This window comes from Muscardinus avellanarius (assembly GCF_963383645.1).
Source record: "Muscardinus avellanarius genome assembly, chromosome: 11".
Taxonomy (NCBI): domain Eukaryota; kingdom Metazoa; phylum Chordata; class Mammalia; order Rodentia; family Gliridae; genus Muscardinus; species Muscardinus avellanarius.
Window position 1 is genome coordinate 45,145,901 of NC_137797.1, and position 19,725 is coordinate 45,165,625.

General features: G+C 35.6%; 1 protein-coding gene across 5 annotated transcripts in view; it reads left to right on the forward strand.

Annotated features, from left to right (window-relative positions):
• The window catches only part of OSBPL8 (oxysterol binding protein like 8), a gene marked incomplete at both ends in the record, with an annotated part of 109,430 nt that overhangs the window by 77,513 nt on the left and 12,192 nt on the right, over window positions 1-19,725 (forward strand). For all 5 annotated transcript variants that reach the window (XM_080705504.1, XM_080705500.1, XM_080705501.1 and 2 more), the window contains 9 exons: window positions 501-585; window positions 1,832-2,003; window positions 4,589-4,826; window positions 5,608-5,792; window positions 10,022-10,103; window positions 10,580-10,678; window positions 12,876-12,972; window positions 16,022-16,120; window positions 18,721-18,818. In XM_080705504.1, coding sequence (XP_080561630.1) covers window positions 501-585; window positions 1,832-2,003; window positions 4,589-4,826; window positions 5,608-5,792; window positions 10,022-10,103; window positions 10,580-10,678; window positions 12,876-12,972; window positions 16,022-16,120; window positions 18,721-18,818 — 1,155 coding nt within the window. The remainder of the gene's footprint in view (window positions 1-500; window positions 586-1,831; window positions 2,004-4,588; window positions 4,827-5,607; window positions 5,793-10,021; window positions 10,104-10,579; window positions 10,679-12,875; window positions 12,973-16,021; window positions 16,121-18,720; window positions 18,819-19,725) is intronic.

The following is a 19,725-nucleotide window of genomic DNA, read 5'->3' on the forward strand; positions in this document are numbered from 1 at the left end:
GTGGTGACGCACACTTGTAATCCCAGCGCTTGGGAGGCTGAGACAGGAGGATTGCACGTTTCGAAGCCAGCCTCAGCTACTTAGTGAGGCTCTCAGCAACTTAATGAGACCCTGTTTCCAAATAAAATATAAAATAGGTCTGGGAGTATAGCCCAGAGGTAGAAAGCCTCTGGGTTCCACCTCAGTACCACACACACACACACACACACAAAAAAAAAAAAAGGATTTAATGTGGTAAATTTTAGGTTATCTTCAATATATTAGAAATATATAAAGATTATATTTAAGTGATGGCAACTGCCATTTTTTAAAATTTTCTGTTAAGAAGGTATATTTATTGGAGAAGAAAATTTCCTTAATACTTAATATTTGTATTCTCCAGAAGGATGAAATCAAAGCTTATTATTGTTTTTATATTATAATCTGAGCCCACATTCGATTAATAATATAGAATTAATATCTCCTAATACTTACTGTACACAATTTATTTTGTTATTAAGGGTCCAAAAGGTGAAGCAGTTGGGTCCATAACTCAGCCCTTACCTAGCAGTTATTTGATCATCCGAGCTACTTCAGAGTCAGATGGTAAATATAGTTTTTAATGGATTAGATTTTGGTTCTCATTTTTAAGGGTTTATTTTATGTACCATTTTGTATTGTCTTTAGAAGTTACCTGTTTTTACTAAGACACTTACAGAAGAAACATTGTAATCATAAGTTTTTAGAATACTAAATATGTTACTCTGGTAAGCAGAGAAATCTAATCAGAAGGCAGCATCATATAATTGCTGTGTTAGCTTCTCTGAGTTTTTTTTATCTTCCACTGGCACATCACCACATTTTGACTTAGTGTTCTTTGTGGTAATTATCATTTTAGAGATACATTTAATCTATATTTATAGTTCATCAAATATTAACATGTAAATATTAATATGTATGAGGCACATATATACTTTCTGGTTATATTTTACATAATAAGACATTAAAGTACAAACACTTTTATTCCACACTAAATAACATCATAATTAATTCATAAAGAAAATATGGGGAGAGTAGAACTTATTTACATGAAATTGAGAAGGTACTTTAAAACCTTGATAATTGATAGTGGATCTCTATTTTCATGTTATATAGTTTATAATAGCTTGTTGTAGTGATTCTTATGGCTCTCCAAAGTTGACTTTTACCAAAAGATAAATTTTTAAATTAAAGTATACAGTTGTATTTTTATATGAAAATGTTTGACATGGCTTATATTTCCATCCAATCTTGAAACAAATATGAATTTTAAGAGCACTTAAACATATATTAACAGTTCTCTGCTAGTGTAGTTCTAGTATAAAAAATAAATCTATTAGTAACTTTCTTAACAAGTGTGGCAGTTAATGGAAGCATTGCATATATATAAGAAGAATAGATGCTAAGTCAGGAAATAGCTTATCATCTATATTTTAGATAGTATATTCATAGTAGAAATATAATCCCTTCAGTATACTTTATACCTTACTGGGTACCTTCAAACTATGCTGTATGTTATTGTTCTAAGGTTTGAAAAATAAAGTTCATTTATTTGATTAGGTAAGCTTGCTATTGCATGCTGTATACTTTTCATTTATCAGTGGTTTCTAGATACTTGATATATAGAAAGCCTTTGTAAAACGAAGATTGCATTAAGAAATCCTAGCAAGATTTTATGTTCAAATTAACTTTTCCAGTGTGTGTTTCTCAAAGAAATTATAGCATGTTTATATATTATAGTGCTAAATTAAGGTAGATGTTAAGTTTCATACTTTCTTTTATTATACTGCTTATAAAATCTGTGTTCTTCTAGGAAGGTGCTGGATGGATGCCTTGGAGTTGGCTTTGAAATGCTCTAGTCTTCTTAAACGTACAATGATCAGAGAAGGGAAAGAGCATGACCTGAGCATTTCATCCGATAGCACACATGTGACTTTGTATGGCCTGTTACGTGCTAACAATCTCCATAGTGGTGACAACTTCCCGTAAGTAGATGCTAATTTGGTGATGAGTTCAGAAGCCATGTTGTTCACTGTGTTAGTTGACAGTCCTCATAGTTTGGTAATGTATATAGGATTAAAGTCTTCTTATTGCTAGGCTAGCTGGTACATGCCTATAATCCCAGTGACTCAGGAGGCTGAGGCAAGAGAATAGCAAGTTTGAGGCCAACCTGGGCAACTTACTAAGGCCCTGTCTCAAAATGAAAAATTAAGGCCGGGCGTGGTGGCGCATGCTTGTAATCCCCGTGCTTGGGAGGTGGAGACAGGAGGATCACGCAGGTTCGAAGCCAGCCGTGTAGGCTGGCTTAGGAGACCCTGTTGCCAAATAAAAATATAAAATAGGTCTGGGAGTGTAGCCCGGAGATAGAAGGGTTTCCAGGAACCCCAGTACCATCAAAAAAAAAAAAAAAAAAGAAAGAAAGAAAAAAGAAAAATTAAAAAGGACCCAGAATGTATCTCAATAGTAAAGCACCCCTGGGTTCAATCTCCAGTACCACCAAAACAACAAAAAAAAAAATTGCCTGTCTTCATGCATGTGACTTGATGCCTTTAAAATTTATCTGCTATGATCAGGTATAGAATTTGTTCTCCTTATTTCAGACAATATGAAATCACTCTATCTCTCCCAATTACAATTATGCTGACCATCCAACTTGGTTTTTTGCTTGATACTTTTTCCATTAAGGATGATTTCTTCTCCTCCTTCCTCTTCTATCACAATCCAATATATTTCTCAAAGACCAGTTTCAAACATCAATTACATCATGGCCGGGCATGGTGGCGCACACTTGTAATCCCCGCGCTTGGGAGGCAGAGACAGGAGGATCACAGGTTCAAAGCCAGCCGCGCTGGTTTAAGAGACCCTGTTTCAAAAATATAAAAAATAGGTCTGGGAGTGTAGCCCGGAGGTAGAATGGCTTCCAGGAACCCCAATACCACCAAAAAAAAAAAAAAAATTACATCATATGTGAAGGTTTTTCTGCCTCTTAATAATGAGACATCCTGTGCCTTTTTATTGCTTTCATGTAGCACTTTTTTTTTTTTTTGTATCTGCACTGGATTTACCATGCATGATATTTTTGGAATTGTCTTATACTGTTTGACGATTTAAGCTGGAACTGTATCCAGTTTGTGGTTTTATCCCATTCATTGTAGTTAATTCTAAGGTATTTCTTCTCCAAGGTCACTGGGCAGCATTGCACAGACTTTGTTCAGGTGCTGGTCTCTCTGTTGCTTTGTAGGAAAACCACTAGATTTCTCTTTTCCCTCCCTACCTCTCACTCCTGATCTGCAGTTGCTTATTCCTATGGGCATTAAGGTTCCTTTCTCAAGGTTAAGACTGATAACTTTCTTCTCCATGTAACCTGAGGTGAACCTTTAAAAATGTTCAGTCCTTTTGCTCAACTCTTTTTAAAACAACATTGAAACTTCCATGGCATAACCCTTTACATCCTTTCTTTGCAGATCTACAATCTGAGATTGTCTTAATCCTAAATTCCAAGAGCCTGAATGAAATAGGACAGGAGTTGGGGTGAGGCCACTGATATAGGAATGGGCATTTGTTGGAATGTCTTGTCAAAATTCCCTCCACCCCTTTGTGTGTATTATTTACCCCCTAGTTGCTTTAAGTGAGAATAAGGTGAAAACAGCAGAATTTATCCATTTTATGTTATAGGCATATTTTCTTAACCTGAAATTTCCATTTCCAAGTCTCCCTAAAATGTTTTACTCGTGGTTAATCCTATCAGACAAGCATTAAGTAGAAATGAATACAGTTACTTACCTTTTCCATTTTTTCATCTTATTCCTAGACTTTGAGTAACTTCTGAGATCTTTACAGGTAGAAAATCATAGTTCATCTGAGTTCACTTTAGAACCTGATAATCTTGATATTGTGTGTGTGTGTGTGTGTGTGTGTGTGTGTGTGTGTGTATTTTATATATGTATATATGTGTATGTGTATGTAGGTATATGTTTAAGCCCAGAAGTGAGTGACTTTCTTCAAGTGATAATATTTACAAACCTAGAAGAAAGATCTAGTAAGGGGTAATCTGAATTTTTGCTTTTGGAAAATTTTTAGCCTAGAGAGTAGGGAGAAAAAGAGCTCAAAGCACCATCTTTTGACATCTCTTCAGATTTGTTTTGTTTTGTTTCCTCTGTGGTACTGTGTATTGAACCCTGATGCATTCTATCTTTTAGGTACACCTCCAGCCCTATTTTATTTTTTATTTTGAAACAGAATATTGCTAAGTAGTGGAGTGTCTCACTAAGTTCCTGAGACTGGCTTTGAACCTGAGATTCTCCTGTCTCAGCCTTCCAAATGCTGGGATTACAAGTGTGTGCCATCATGCTCCCAGGTTTCTGTTTCTGTTTAACTTATTTGAGCCTCTATTTACTAATCTATAAAATAGAAATAGTATTACCTGTCTCAAAGGATTTGAACACTAAATGAGCTGAACTATATAAAACACTTAGAAAAGTGCTCAGCACATGATAAATCCACAGTAAATGTTATGTTATTCCAATTTATAAGTTATTCTTTTATTCTTCCTCCTAATAATTCCCTTAAGGTTAAATGATAGTGAAATTGAACGACAGCATTTTAAGGACCAAGATATGTATTCTGATAAATCTGACAAAGAAAATGATCAAGAGCATGATGAGTCAGACAATGAGGTGATGGGGAAGAGTGAAGAAAGCGACACAGACACATCAGAACGGCAAGACGACTCCTATATTGAACCCGAGCCTGTTGAGCCTTTAAAGGAGACCACCTACAGTGAACAGAGTCATGAGGAACTGGGAGAGGTAAAAGGCTATTTTCAGATTCTGGTTTTCTAAAATTTTAGAAATTTCCAAATGATCCGGGCGTGGTGGCGCACGCTTGTAATCCCTGCGCTTGGGAGGCAGAGACAGAAGGATCGCGCAGGTTTGAAGCCAGCCACGCTGAAGCCAGCCACGCGCGCTGGCTTAGGAGACCCTGTTTCCAAATAAAAATGTAAAAATAGGTCTGGGAGTGTAGCCCGGAGGTAGAAGGGCTTCCAGGAACCCCAGTACCACCAGAAAAAAAAAAAAAAAAGAAATTTCCAAATGAAATTGTAGATATTATTTGCCTAGTATATTGTTTATTTTCCTAAAAGAGGATTATTTATATGGTACTTTATCTTAAAAGGTCCATACATATAAAATATATCAGAATTTATAAGCAACTAAGCATATATACAGTCTATTAAATTCAGAGTTAATATTTTCTTCAGATTTGCTTTTGAAGTAGGACACTGTCTGATGTCATTGCCAGGTGCAAGTAAATTGCAAGGAAGTACGAATTTATAATGTTTAAAAAGTAAATATAGTATAAAACCATAGGACACAAATCTTTTGTATCTATTGCTCACTTTGATTCTCTTGTAGCTCCTTTTTTATTGAAGTTTTATAGCTATAGACTTTATTACTTAAAGGGCTGTTTCCACATTTTAAGATTGCTTGAAATAATTCTAAACAATTCATATGTTCAACATTAGCTGTCTTATTTTTATAGCTATACGTCTTGAAGTAAACTTAGTGTTGTATGTTTTGTTAATTGCTAAAGGCAGGTGAGGCTTCTCAAACAGAAACTGTGTCTGAAGAAAACAAAAGTCTTATATGGACACTGCTGAAACAAGTCCGTCCTGGCATGGATCTGTCCAGGGTGGTTCTGCCTACATTTATTTTGGAACCCCGTTCTTTCCTGGATAAACTTTCAGATTACTACTATCACGCAGATTTCTTGTCTGAGTAAGTATACTCTTATTTCTTAAAATAAAAGATACTTTATAATTTCAGGGATTTTCACAGGTGCTGCTTTTAGTGATTATTATTTAGTGATTATTATCCATAGTCAGGCTTTCATAAATGAGATGCCATTCTCTCCTCTGCACTTTTGTAGTGACATAAATAAAAGTGTATTTAGCTGGGTGTTGTGGCACATGCTTGTAATCCCAGCATTTGGGAGACTGAGACAGGAGGGTCGTGGTTTGAGGACAGCCTCAGCTACTACTTAGTGAGGTCCTTTGCAACTCAGTGAGACCCTGTTTCAAAATAAAGAATCAAAAATGGAACTGAGGGTATAGCTCAGAAGTAGAATGCCCCTGTGTTCTGTCCCCAGTACAAAAGGGGGGGGAGGTGTATTTAATACATTCTGTAATGTTTCCATTTATGAAATTGATTTGAGAGATTGCAAACTTGAAGAAGACAGGAATTCTAGCCCTTATAGGCCCACACTGCTACTATAGACTTCTTAAACTGTTCACTAACTTGACACAGGAAAAGGCAATTGGCATTTTTCTCCCCTATTTAAACCCTCATTCAGGACCTATCCTGGGGCTTGTGCTTTTGTTTGTACTTCTCTCTCTGCACGACCTGTGTGTAACTTACCACAACCAGAATGACCTGCCAGTTGCTGGCTTTCAGTGTAAATCCCTTCTCTGCTTTTCTTCTAAAGCTGTCAGCTAATCCTGATTGTAATTCTGAAGAAGGCAGACATAGGGAGGTGGGATGGGAGGGTGTCTTTTCTGTCCCAAGTGTTTTTTGTTGTTGTTGTTGGTTTTTGGGGGGTTTTTTTGAGAACCAGTAAACTTTACAAAGAACAGCAGCTCTGTGCCCACTTGGCCCGCATATCATCTGATTTCCCCATTCCAACAGCAGAGGTGTTTTCTATGATACTAAGTGCTGTGTTTTCTGTGATACTAAGTCCTGACCCTGTGACTTGATTTTTAGAATATGCATCAGTGTCTCTTTTCAGTTCCTGTTTATTAATTACATTGGTAAACACTGAAAAAAAGTTGAAATCTGAGTCAAAAGATAATTGATAAGCTATGGAAAAATTTTGCAGATTATGTTGTAGACAACATGTTAACTCCCTAAATAAATGGAGCTCTTATAAATTTAATGAAAATGCTCAAAAATGTATAGAAAAAGAAAAGGAAGAAATGATTACCAATTACATAAGTGAAGAAATATAAACAACCCTTAAATATATAAAGCCTCATTCAAAGTAAGAAAAATGTAGAATCAAACTGCAGCAAGATAGTATTGTTCATTCATCACATTGACAAAAAATCCAAAACCTTTTGTACACAAATCTGCTATCTTCTATAGTTCTTTATTTTATTTGTCTAAAAATTCATTTCTGTAGGAGAATACTACAGGTTTCTATGAGTCATACCAAGATCTCCTTGAGAGACATCCATTTTCACAAATAGAAAGGTTGCCTTTTTCTAGCAACAAATACTGTTACCAAGGCTCTTTGAGGCAAGTAGACTCTCATGAGTCCCATGAGTGATACAAACTAGGATAGTACCTTTAAATAAAGTCTGACAGTATTTTCTAAAGTTATTGGTGCCATTCATCCTTTGATCAAATAATCCTGCTTCTATGAATAACTCCTGTAGATACAATCCCAATATACCAAATTACATCACAAGATTGTTGTAGCAGGGTTTTTAATAGTAAAAATTAGCTATAGCGCAAGTGTCCAGATATAGTTGACTGGTTAAAAAATGTGTGGTACAAGTTGGGTGTGGTGGTTCACAGTTGTAATCCCAGTACTTGGGAGGCTGAGACAGGAGGATTGCAGGTTTGCTGCCAGCCTCAACTACTTAGTGAGGCCCTCTACAACTTAGTGAGACCCTCTTTCAAAATAAAGAATAAAAAAATACAGCTGGGAGTATAGGTTGGAGGTAGACTGTCCTGGGTTCAATCTCTAGTGCTACCAAAAAAAAGTGTCATGCATATACAAATGTAAGGAAAAGCTCTAAATTGACATAAAAGGACCTCCTGCAAAAACAGAAACAAACACACACACACACAAAAAAAAACAGAGTACAGATAAAGAGTGTGTAGTTTGCTACTTTTTTGTGGGGGGAGGGGGTACTGGGAATTGAACCAATTCTATCTCTGAGCTACATCCCCAGCCTTATTTATTTTATTTTTTTAATTTATTTTGAAACAGGGTTTCACTAACTTGCTGAGGCTCACTGCAAACCTGCTATACTCCTATGTCAGCCTCCCAAGTACAGGGATTACAAACATTTACTATTACACCCAGCTGCTATTTTTTTTTTTTTTTTTAGAAAAACAGAACTATTTAAAAGAAAACTTAACCTTAAAAAATTTAACTATAGGAGATAAATAGAAACAGTTTAGAGAGATAGAGCAATATAGTATACTATTGCATCTTGTTTTGACTTTTGAACTATGTATATACAAAATTTAAGATAAAATTGTACAGTAGGAGATTTTAAACCTAGTAGAAAGCAGTCAGGTGTGACTCAAGAAAAGTACATCCTTTCAATTTGACAAAGTGTTAGTATGTCCAAGCCTAGTCCCTGTCATCTCACCCTTTATCTTCAAAAGTTACACTGAACTGCCATACACGCTTGTGAAATACAAATTCCTTTTTATAAATAAGAAGGGCATAAGTAGTTATAAACAAAAAAAAAAACAGACTACTTATCAATAGAATTCATTTCTAACATTCACAATCAATGTTTTTTGGAACATTGCAACAGTGGCCAAATGTTGTGGCACCTGCAGATTTTTTCTACACAATGAAAAACACGCTTTTGATTATCTATTATACTGGTAGTTTGTTCACTCTGGTGAAATCAGTCAGGAGCACATAAGTGGAGGTAGGTCAAAGGATAAAAGTTGGTAAAACCATTATGATCAATTAAAATTATTTTTACTTTTCTTTCATACTTGTAATTTGAAACTTGTAAGTTTTTTTTTTTGTTTTTTTTTTGGTGGTACTGGGGTTCCTGGAAGCCCTTCTATCTCTGGGCTACACTCCCAGACCTATTTTCTTTTTGGAAACAGGGTCTCTTAAGCCAGCGCGGCTAGCTTCGAACCTGCGCGATCCTCCTGTCTCCACCTCCCAAGCGCAGGGATTACAAGATGCGCCACTACACCTGGCCGAAACTTGTAAGTTTTGTAGTAGAGACTGCAAACCCATACAATACTATGATCAGGAGGTAAATGGGAGAAGCTAACATCAGCTTGCTGTCCTCCCTCCATGTGCTACAGCACTGATCAGTTATCATGGATCTGTAACATCATGTACTGAGAGTGGCGTCAGGCACGTACACATTGGCCCTTCATTGGCATGTGGGGCCAAAGACCAGATGAATTGTTGATAGTGGGCTTTTTAAAAAATTTTTATTTGTGCATTGAAGTCATACATCTTAATGAGGTACAAGATGTTGGAGGCATACATGCATACATCTCCCAATTAGTCCTTACCCAATTCCCATACCCTTCCCTCCCCTGCCCTCCTCATGTTTGACTTAGTGATTGACTTTGATGTGTGTGAATTTAGAGAATTTCCCCTCTCCCATCCCCTCAGTTAGGTCACCTTATTTGTTCATCTTTAGTATCTTGACCTTGTGGGCTCAACATTGCTTATAGGTATTATGTAGTACATGAATTTTGAAATTAGTTTTTTGTTTTTATATTTAGTCACAATTTCTCACAGAACCCCTTGCTACATTTCAGATTCTGAGAACTCCATTTGAGAAAACTTGGGTTTGTACTGGTTCCAAAAATTATTTCAGCAAAGACCTGGGTGATGCATCAAGTAGAAAAAAATGAGGATTAAAGATATCAGATTAAAATTGGAAATTGAGCCGGGTGTGGTGGCGCACACTGTAATCCCCACGCTTGAGAGGCAGAGACAGGAGGATCGAGCAGGTTTGAAGACAGCCTTGCTGGCTTAAGAGACCGTGTTTCCAAATAAAATATAAAATAGGTCCGGGAGTGTAACCCAGAGTAGGAGGGTTCCATCCCCAGTACCACCAAAAAAATAAAATAAAATAAAATTGGAAATTGATTTACATGGTTGTTTTGCTATCTGTTTTAAATATTTTATTTTCCAATTATATCTCAAACCTAGTTATTAGTTGAAAAATATGAGGGAGAATTTGTGACATATCCTATAAAATTTTTATGTTCATCATTTTGCTTTTTAGGGCTGCTCTTGAAGAAAATCCTTATTTCCGTTTAAAGAAAGTAGTCAAATGGTATTTGTCAGGATTCTATAAAAAGCCAAAGGTAATATTGATAGTTTATTTAACTTTTTATGAATTCTTTATTTTTGTGTGATCTTTAGAATATTCATTGTTATTAGCAAAATCACAAAATACTTGATTTATTTTGGTTAAAGTTATTTCCAGCCAGGTGTGGTGGCGCACACTTGTAATCCCCGTGCTTGGGAGGCAGAGACAGGAGGATCGTGCAGGTTCAAAGCCAACCGTGCTGGTTTAAGAGACCCTGTTTCCACATAAAGAAGTATAAAATAGGTCTGGGAGTGTAGCCTGTGGGAGTGTAGCCCGGAGGTAGAAGAGCTTCCAGGAACCCCAGTACCACCAAAAAAAAAAAAAAAAAAAGTTATTTCCATTTTATATCATGAAAATTTTATTTACTGTGAAATTTTATAAGCATGATCAGTTCAACCTGTTTGACTTGTTTAAACTATTTTGAATATTCTGTATTTGCAGTTTGAAACTTCTGTTTGTTTCTTTTACTAGGGACTGAAGAAACCTTATAATCCTATACTTGGTGAGACTTTCCGTTGTTTATGGATTCATCCCAGAACAAACAGCAAAACTTTTTATATTGCTGAACAGGTATTAGAAGTGAATGTTATAAAACCAAACTTATCTAGAAGTCATTGGGATATTGTTGTAGTTAACTTAGTAAACTCAATCATAGTTGTTTAACCTTTCTTATTAGTGAATATTTGGTAAGCATTTAAACTTTAGTACTATATACTATGGAATACCATACTTCTAAGCATTACTCTTACAAGATCACAGAATTCTTTGGCCAAATATAAGTCTTTATTTTTTCCTACACTACCTCCCCACTCTTTTTATGTACTTATTTTTGGCCAAATTCATATTTCCAAAATGCCTTTTTGATCATGTTCAGAATTCTTCAATGGTTCTCTAAGTCCAAAGTCAGATTTATACCACATTTGTTTGGCATTCAAGTTCCTCCAGTTTAAAAAAAAATTTATTTTTCTTCAAATTAAATGCCTTTCTAGATAGGCAGACCTATACACTCATAACTAGGCAACTTGATCTTAGACTTTTATGCCTCATTATTTTTACATTTAATTCTCTCACCCAACATTTCTTCTCATCTCTTCATTTAAAAAAAGGAAGAAAAGGCCGGGCGTGGTGGCGCACGCTTGTAATCCCCACGCTTGGGAGGCGGAGACAGGAGGATCGCGCAGGTTCGAAGCCAGCTGTGCTGGCGTAAGAGACCCTGTTTCAAAAATATAAAATAGGTCTGGGAGTGTAGCCCGGAGGAAGAAGGGCTTCCAGGAACCCCAGTACCACCAAAAATAAAAAAAAAGGAAGAAAGAAAACTCTGACCTGCCCAGTTTTCACTATATAATAACTGTAGCTCCCCGTGACTTTATCCCTTACTCAAATGTCTGTATTATTTTTTGTATGATTATCCATTAAGCTATTATTTTAACACTTGTATTGTTTACTTTATTAAAGAATTTTTCTCTAGTTGTTAAGAAAGGAAATAATTAAATCTGTATACACTCCCCTCCTTAATGACACCTCTTTTTATTGTACATATATAGTAGGCAGTATGAAAATATTTCTTAGGGGTTTTTTTGAGAGTTTTGTTTATTTCCTGGTACTGGGGATATAACTCAGAGCTTGCTTGCTTATTTATTTAATCATTCATTCATTCATTCAATTTGAGATGAGGTCTCACTGTGTTGTCTGCACTGGTCTCTAACTCCAGGACTAAAAGGTTCCTTTTACCTCAGCTTTCAAGTAGCCCAGACTATAGGTACACATCACCAAGCCCATCTTAATTTTTTAACTTTCATTCATTTAAACTTGTGTACATATGTTTTCATGATTCTCTCATTTCCACTGACTGCATAAACATGAGGAATGTGATGTTCTCTCAGTAACAGTGGCTCCTTATTATAATAATTTTCACTGTTGAATATAAGGAGGGTGAGAAGACCCTGTGTCCTTTGAAAGCCTCCCTCCACCTGAGAGATTTAGGAATATGCCCCTTAAGTTGAAAACACTTATCTGTATTCATTTTTAAATTTTAATGATTTTATCACCTTGCATTTTAATTCATTAAAATTTTTTCCAAAAAATTGAGAAGTTGAATTTTAGCTTTGCCTCATTTTAAAAAAACATAAGGTAAGAACTAAACTGAAAACATAAATTATTAGAATAACATTTGTCAAAGCATCTGTTTCCTGCAACCAATTTAATAATCCATATAAATAACGAAGAATATCAATTATCCACTGTTGTGTAACAGATTGATGCCAAAATTGAATGAATTGAGACAAAATTTATTCTATAATGAGGTTCTGGAGCCTGGGAGTTGTGTGGCTCAGTGGTTCTAGATCAGTCTTTCATGCACCTGCAGTCACAGGTCAGCTAGTTATGCCTTCACCCACAAGCTCAACTGAGCTGAAAGATTCACTTTTCCAAGCTCCTCCCATAGCTGTGGCCAGTATTGGGGGAGGAAGGAGAAAGAGACTTGAAAGCTTGCCAAAGCAAAAGCTGTATTATAACCTAATGTTAGAAATGGTACACTATCATTTCCACACAAACCATCTTTGGTTCAGTGTAAGAGGGTCCTGCCTCATATTGTGAATACTAGAAAATGGATTTTCTTGGGATGCAGAAAACTAGCTGTTATAACTATCAATATTTAACTTTTTAATTAACAAATATTTCTTTGCATTATAAGACTTGAATTTTTATAATAGCAAAATATTATGTTTATTTTTGTTATATTGTATTTTTTTTTTCCTATGTTCAATAGGTGTCCCATCATCCACCAATATCTGCCTTTTATGTTAGTAATCGAAAAGATGGATTTTGCCTTAGTGGTAGTATCCTGGCTAAGTCCAAGTTTTATGGTGAGTTTCCCCCATTCCTATCCTGTACCTTTTTCAGAGAGGAAGTATTTTCTGGAGTTTTTGTTTTATGATTTTTTTTTACAAATCAAATAAATGTTATTAACTTGTTTTCAGCAAGGAATTTATATGCCACTTTAAATGCCTTTACTTAGATAATTACATTTTTGCCCATTCTTAATTAGAGGCATGGCTCATTTCATATAATTATTTATCACATGTGTATAAATTCGTCACAAATATCACTTATGAAAAGACATAATAATTGCCCACTGTAGTTCTCTAAGAGGGGAGAGTGTGTAGGATGTATAGGGATATACACAAGCTGTGTGCATGTATGTTTTTAACACTTTGGAACTCACTGTGATTTATAATTGCAATGCACTAATAAAATAATTTTTTGCATGCTTGTAATCCCAGCATTCGGGAGCCTGAGACCTGGAGGATGGCGGTGCACAGACAGCCTCAGCTACCTAGTGAGGCCCTCTGCAACTCAGTGAGACTCGGTTTCAAAATAAAGAATAAAAAATAGGGCAGGGGATGTAGTTTGGAGGTTGAATGCCCCTGGGTTCCATCCCCAGACCCTCAAAAAAAAAAAAAAAAAAAAAAAAAGCTCAATCTAAGCCAGGTGGTTCGAGGACAGCCTCAGCTACTTAGGCCCTTTGCAACTTAGTGAGACCCTGTTTCAAAATAAAGAATCAAAAATAAAGCCGAGCGTAGTGGCGGACACTTGTAATCCCAGCATTTGGGAGGTTGAAACTGGAGGATTGTGATTGCGGTTCACAGACAGCCTCAGCTACTTAGTGAGGCCCTCTGCAACTCAGTGAGACCCAGTTTCAAAATAAAGAATTAAAAAATAGGGCAGGGGATGTAGCTTGGAGGTTGAATGCCCCTGGGTTCCATCCCAGACCCGCAAAAAAAAAAAAAAAAAAAAGAATCAAAAATAGGGATGGGGGTGTAGCTCAGAGATAGAATGCCCCTAGATTCCATTCGCAGTACCACTCACACACAATAAAAGCTCAGTCTAGATTAAAAGCATCATAAAAAAATATATAGTCAACTTCATACTCTCTTTGTGTGTGTGTGGTACTGAGGGTAGAACCCAGGGGTTTTTCTACCTCCAGGTTATACTCCCAGATCTATTTTTTTTTTTTTTTTTCAGGCTTTACTTGGAAACAGGGCCTCACTAAATTGCTGAGAGCCTAAGTAGCTGAGGCTGGCTTCGAACCTCTGCAATCCTCTTGTCTCAGCCTCCCAAGCACTGGGATTACAAGTGTGCACCACCACACCCGGCAACTTCATACTCTGAAAGTGAAAACTGAGCAGTTTCAACCTAAAATCAGAAATAAGACAAATATGTTTACTCTCATTACTTTTATAAAAAATTATATTAGAGGTCCTAGCCAAAGCAATAGTCAAGTTAATGAAAAGGCAGGAAAAGAAGTTAAACCACTTACAATAATCTGATCTACATAGAAAAACTTAAAGAATATACAAAAAGGCTAATAGCACAAATAATTAAATTTAGTATGGTCTCAGAATACACAATCAAAACAAAATTCAGTTGTATTCCTAGTTGTATTCATTTCTATATACTAGAAATGAATCCTGCAGAATGAAATTTAAAGAACAAAAACAATTCCAATTAGGAAAATATTTTAAGAATTAAGTACATACAAATAAATTTAATGAAAGATATCTTAAGATTTGCCCATTGAAATTTACAAAATATTGCCGAAGACAATTAAGGGAAACTTAACTGAAAAGATATACTGTCAGTATATTAAAATATTTAATGTTAAGGTGATGCATTTATCACCAAATCTATAGTTACCAAAGTAACTATAGTTACCAAAAATAACTATAGATTTAGCACCTACAGATCAAAATCCTAACAGGAGTTTTTGAAGAAACTGACAAGCTCGTTCCAGAATTGCACCAAATAAGCCGCCAAAATAATTTTAGCAGAAAAAGATAGGTCTCTCCCTGCCTTATTTTAATATAAAACAATAATTAATACAGTGTGGTGATGATATATAGATATATCAACCTGCATACATTTATCATCAAATAAAAACTGACACAGAGAAATGATCCAAAGTTAAACATATGCTTAGCATAAACTTAGAAATTCTAGTTTTACATACTTACCCATGAAAAATGAAAATACACATCTACACAAAGACTTATACATACATTTTCACAGATTTCTACATAAATGTTCACAGCATTATTCTCAGTAGTCCAACACTGAACATAACCTAAGTAACCATTAACTAGTATAGAAATACCACAACTCGATTATACTTACTAGCAATAATACCATAGCATAAGTGAAATAGGTCATTGTATGTAAATTATACATCAGTAAAGTTGAGGATGCATGGAGAAAAGCTAGAAGCAATTACTGTGAGATTTTATCATCCATTGCATTTTGGTGGTGGGGTGTGTGTGTGTATGAATGTACGTGTGCTACTGGGGATTGAACTTAGACATTCTACCTCCAAGATAGATTCTCCAGCTCTATTTTTTATTTGGAAACAGGGTCTCACTAAGTTGTAGAGAGATGGTGGCAAGCCTGTGATCCTCCTGTCTCAGCCTCCCAAGTACTGGGATGTACAAGCATGCACTACCATGCATGGCTTATTCATATTTTCTTATTTTAAATTGACTGTAGGATTATAATGTTATAACTTTGTAAAGCTTGAAACAACTAATTTATGTGACTTACAAAAATGTTTTTATTCAAAAAAGACAAATTGAGCTCTACAGTTAACTCTTTTGTTGGATATTACACGTTTGGGATTTTTCCATATGACCGTCTTAAAACAACAAATGCACAAATATACCTTTTGAAAGTACTCATAAAAATGAGAATATAAATCAAATAATGTTTTGGGTATAAAGTAATGAATATATATTTGTACACATTGAGAATGAGATTTTTAAGATATTTCACTGCAGGTATCTGGTAGATATTCAAAATATATTTGTTTTATTTAAAGTAGTTGAAATTAGTTGTGTAAAATTTTATAAACAATTCTTGTTTCAGGAAACTCTTTGTCTGCAATATTAGAGGGAGAAGCACGTTTAACATTTTTGAATAGAGGTGAAGATTATGTAATGACGATGCCATATGCTCATTGTAAAGGTAAAATCTTTTTCCTACTTAAATATTTCTTAAGCCTTCATTGTAAGTAAATGTATGTGATTATAATTTGTTAAACTTTAAGATTGAAGAAATCAGACCTATTTTGTTGAAAGCATTTTTAGTTCACAGGTACTTAATATTATTATTATCTGCTGAAGACTTTTGCAGTAAATTACTCTACACATAATGTACTTTTTGTGGCATATTCTAGTTGGAAGGGGCCTATTTATAATAATGGGATTATTTTGTACTACTTCCTTATGGGAAGGTTTTGAAATTTTATGAAATTGCCCATTATTTTAGAATCCTTAAAAGTGATTTTATGTGATCTTCCTGCACCACCACCCATTTTAAAATTTTGACTTGATCATTTTCTTTTTTTTTTTTTTTTTTTTTTTTTTTTTTGTGGGTCTGGGGGTGGAGCCCAGGAGCATTCAATCTCCGAGCTACACCCCTTGCCCTATTTTTTATTTTATTTTATTTTATTATTTTGAAACCAGGTCTCACTGAGTTGCAGAGGGCCTCACTAAGTAGCCGAGGCTGTCCGCAAACCGCAATCACAATCCTCCGGTCTCAGCCTCTCGAATGCTGGGATTACAAGCATATGCCACCACACTCGGCTGACTTGATCATTATCACTGTACCAAGTCCTTTTAAATTTTTTTCTCACCCCATTTGGCAGTTTCTTAAAAGTTAATATATAATCCCCTCCCATTATTTAGACTACAGATAAGGGTACTAAGTAATAACTGTCATTTACAGCAGGTTAAGCATCAAACTAACTATTCTGTCTACTGTGTATTTATAAGCTCATTTATTTTAATAGCCTTAAAGAATAGAAATATTACTATACCTGTGTCATAAATAAGGAAACTGAGAGGTTTAAGTGCCTGTGATCACATAGTTAAGACATGGCAAAGTCAAGATCTGCACCCAGGCTGTCTGTGTCTGCAGTCTGAGCTTTTACTCCTTTGCATTAGCTCACACACTTGGCTTGGTCATTATCTGTGTCCTTCTTTCCAACACATTTCTTCATAGTTACTATTTTGTAAATTATCCTCTATCTTAGAAACCAACTCATAAAAACATAAATTCTTTAAGTGACCTCATTTCACAGGTGAAAAACCTGGAAGGGTTAAGAATCTTATCCAAGGTCAGCCAAGCTATCAGAAGTAGCCAACCTGTGGCCAGCCTATATAATTCTTAGAACTTCCTGAATAATTCTTTTTTTTTTTTTTTTGTGGGCCTGGGGATGGAACCCAGGGGCATTCGACCACCAAGCTACACCCCCAGCCCTATCTGTTATTCTTTATTTTGAAACAGAGTCTCACTAAATTGCAGAGGGCCTCACTAAGTAGCTGAGGCTGTCCGTGAACCACGGTCCTCCGGTCTCAGCCTCCCAAATGCTGGGATTACAAGCGTGCACTTTAAAGTATATGTATAAAGGTATGTAAAGGTATGTATAATTCTTTTTTGTTGTTTTTTTGTTTTTGTTTTTGTTTTTTTGTGGTACTGGGGTTTCTGGAAGGCCTTCTACCTCTGGGCTACACTCCCAGACCTATTTTTACATTTTTATTTGGAAACAGGGTCTCCTAAGCCAGTGTGCACGGCTGGCTTTGAACCTGCGCAATCTTCCTGTCTCTGCCTCCCAAGCACGGGGATTACAAGCATGCGCCACCACGCCTGGCCTCTGTATAATTCTTAAAATAGGCATGATGTAAAATTTCTGTAATTGTGAATTGATAAGAATTAATTTTTATGTTTTCTATCATTTGTTCCATCTAGATACCCATGCCATATCCAACTAGAAATAGGGAAAAAGAATTTTAATAGCAGTGTTTTTACTGTGCAGAAATAAAAAGATTGTAATGAGTATAGGAGATAACCTTATTTAATTAGGCATAAGAAGCCTTATTTTGTTAGCATGGAAAGACATCTTAATAAGTCATGACATTATTTATATATTGCTGATTCGTTGCCATTCGCCATTCAAGTAACAGCCAACAGACCTATAACACATACCTGAATGAAGCTTTTAACACATGATTTCTTTGTAAGGTACCTCATAGCTTTTTTGTACTTAGGAACAGTAGGTAGCATGTCAACACTACACTTGGGTTCATTTTAAACAGCAAAATCATAAACAAAAATGCACAAAAATGTGAAACATGTGGCGCTAAATATCCTACAGAAAGCATTTTTTTATAGCATGTGAACTGGAACAAGGACAGTGTTGCCTCGTTTTTCTTCAGCTGGGAATTTGCACATCTGGTAACTCAAATTTTTTGCCACTCTGTGCATCTCCATAAATGACCACAAAAGCACTTGCGAGCATTGATTTGGAGGATGACCAATTTATTTTAGAGAGTAGGCAAAGTTACAGGTATGGGATCTGCACATAATGTGGATAAGCTTTTATTTATATCCTGTACCACAAATGTTATGACTATATCATAAATTTTTGAGTAAGAAAGACGATCTTTGAATTACAAATTTCTCCTAGAAAGAATTTAGATGACAAAGTGCTGGTTATTATAGGCTAGTGTCTTTCTTCTGCGCTCTCTCTCTTTCTTCACCCTTTTGTCATTTTTTTTCTTTAGGAATTCTTTATGGTACAATGACCCTGGAGCTTGGTGGAACAGTCAATATCACATGTCAGAAGACTGGATACAGTGCAATACTTGAATTTAAATTAAAGGTTAGTAGAGGGTGATAGGCAATATCACCTAATTAAAGTGGAGCTAGGCTATGAATACTGAACAGAAAGCACAGTCTAGTTCCAAATTAAGGACTAAATATAAGAACATAATTCATGGCAGGTCCTAAAAAAAGCATATTTGAGAGATAAGGGCAAAGCTAGGTGAATATCTTGGGATAGCCTGAGACAATAAGCAACCTTGGAAAATCCAAATTAACACAAAGACATAAAATTTTGTCTTTAATTAATAAAACTGTATTATATAGATGTCTTACATGAAGTATTTGGATATAAATTTATCTGTAAATTAAAGCATTACTTTATAAAATACCAGAGGGAGCCAGGCGTGGTGGCACACGCTTGTAATCCCAGCATTTGAGAGGCTGGGACTGGAGGAGCATGGTTCATGGACAGCCTCAGCTACTTAGTGAGGCCCTCTGCAACTCAGTGAGACCCAGTTTAAAAAATAAAGAATAAAAAATAGGGCTCACTAAGTTGCTGAGGTCAAATGCCCCTGGGTTTCATCCCCAAACCCGCAAAAATAAATAAATAAATAAATAAAGTACCAGAGGGCATTTATTAACTTGCATTCAAGCTGTGTACTCTAGGACAGAGTTGTATTGGTTAATATTTCGGCATAACAGATTAAACTCACAGCCTAAAAAAAAAAAAAAAAAAAACATATTCTGAACCTCATTGTGTCTATGGGTCAAATTTTTGGACATAGCATATTGGAGATGGCTTGTCTCTATTACATAACTGAGGCTACTGGAAAACTTGCAGAATATGGTAGATTCAATAGTTGGGAGCTAAAATCATAAGATATATCACTTATGTGTCTTGTGCCTGGGCTGGGATGGCTGAAGGACTAGATTGTTAATCTGAGTATCCCTCTTATGGCCTTTCC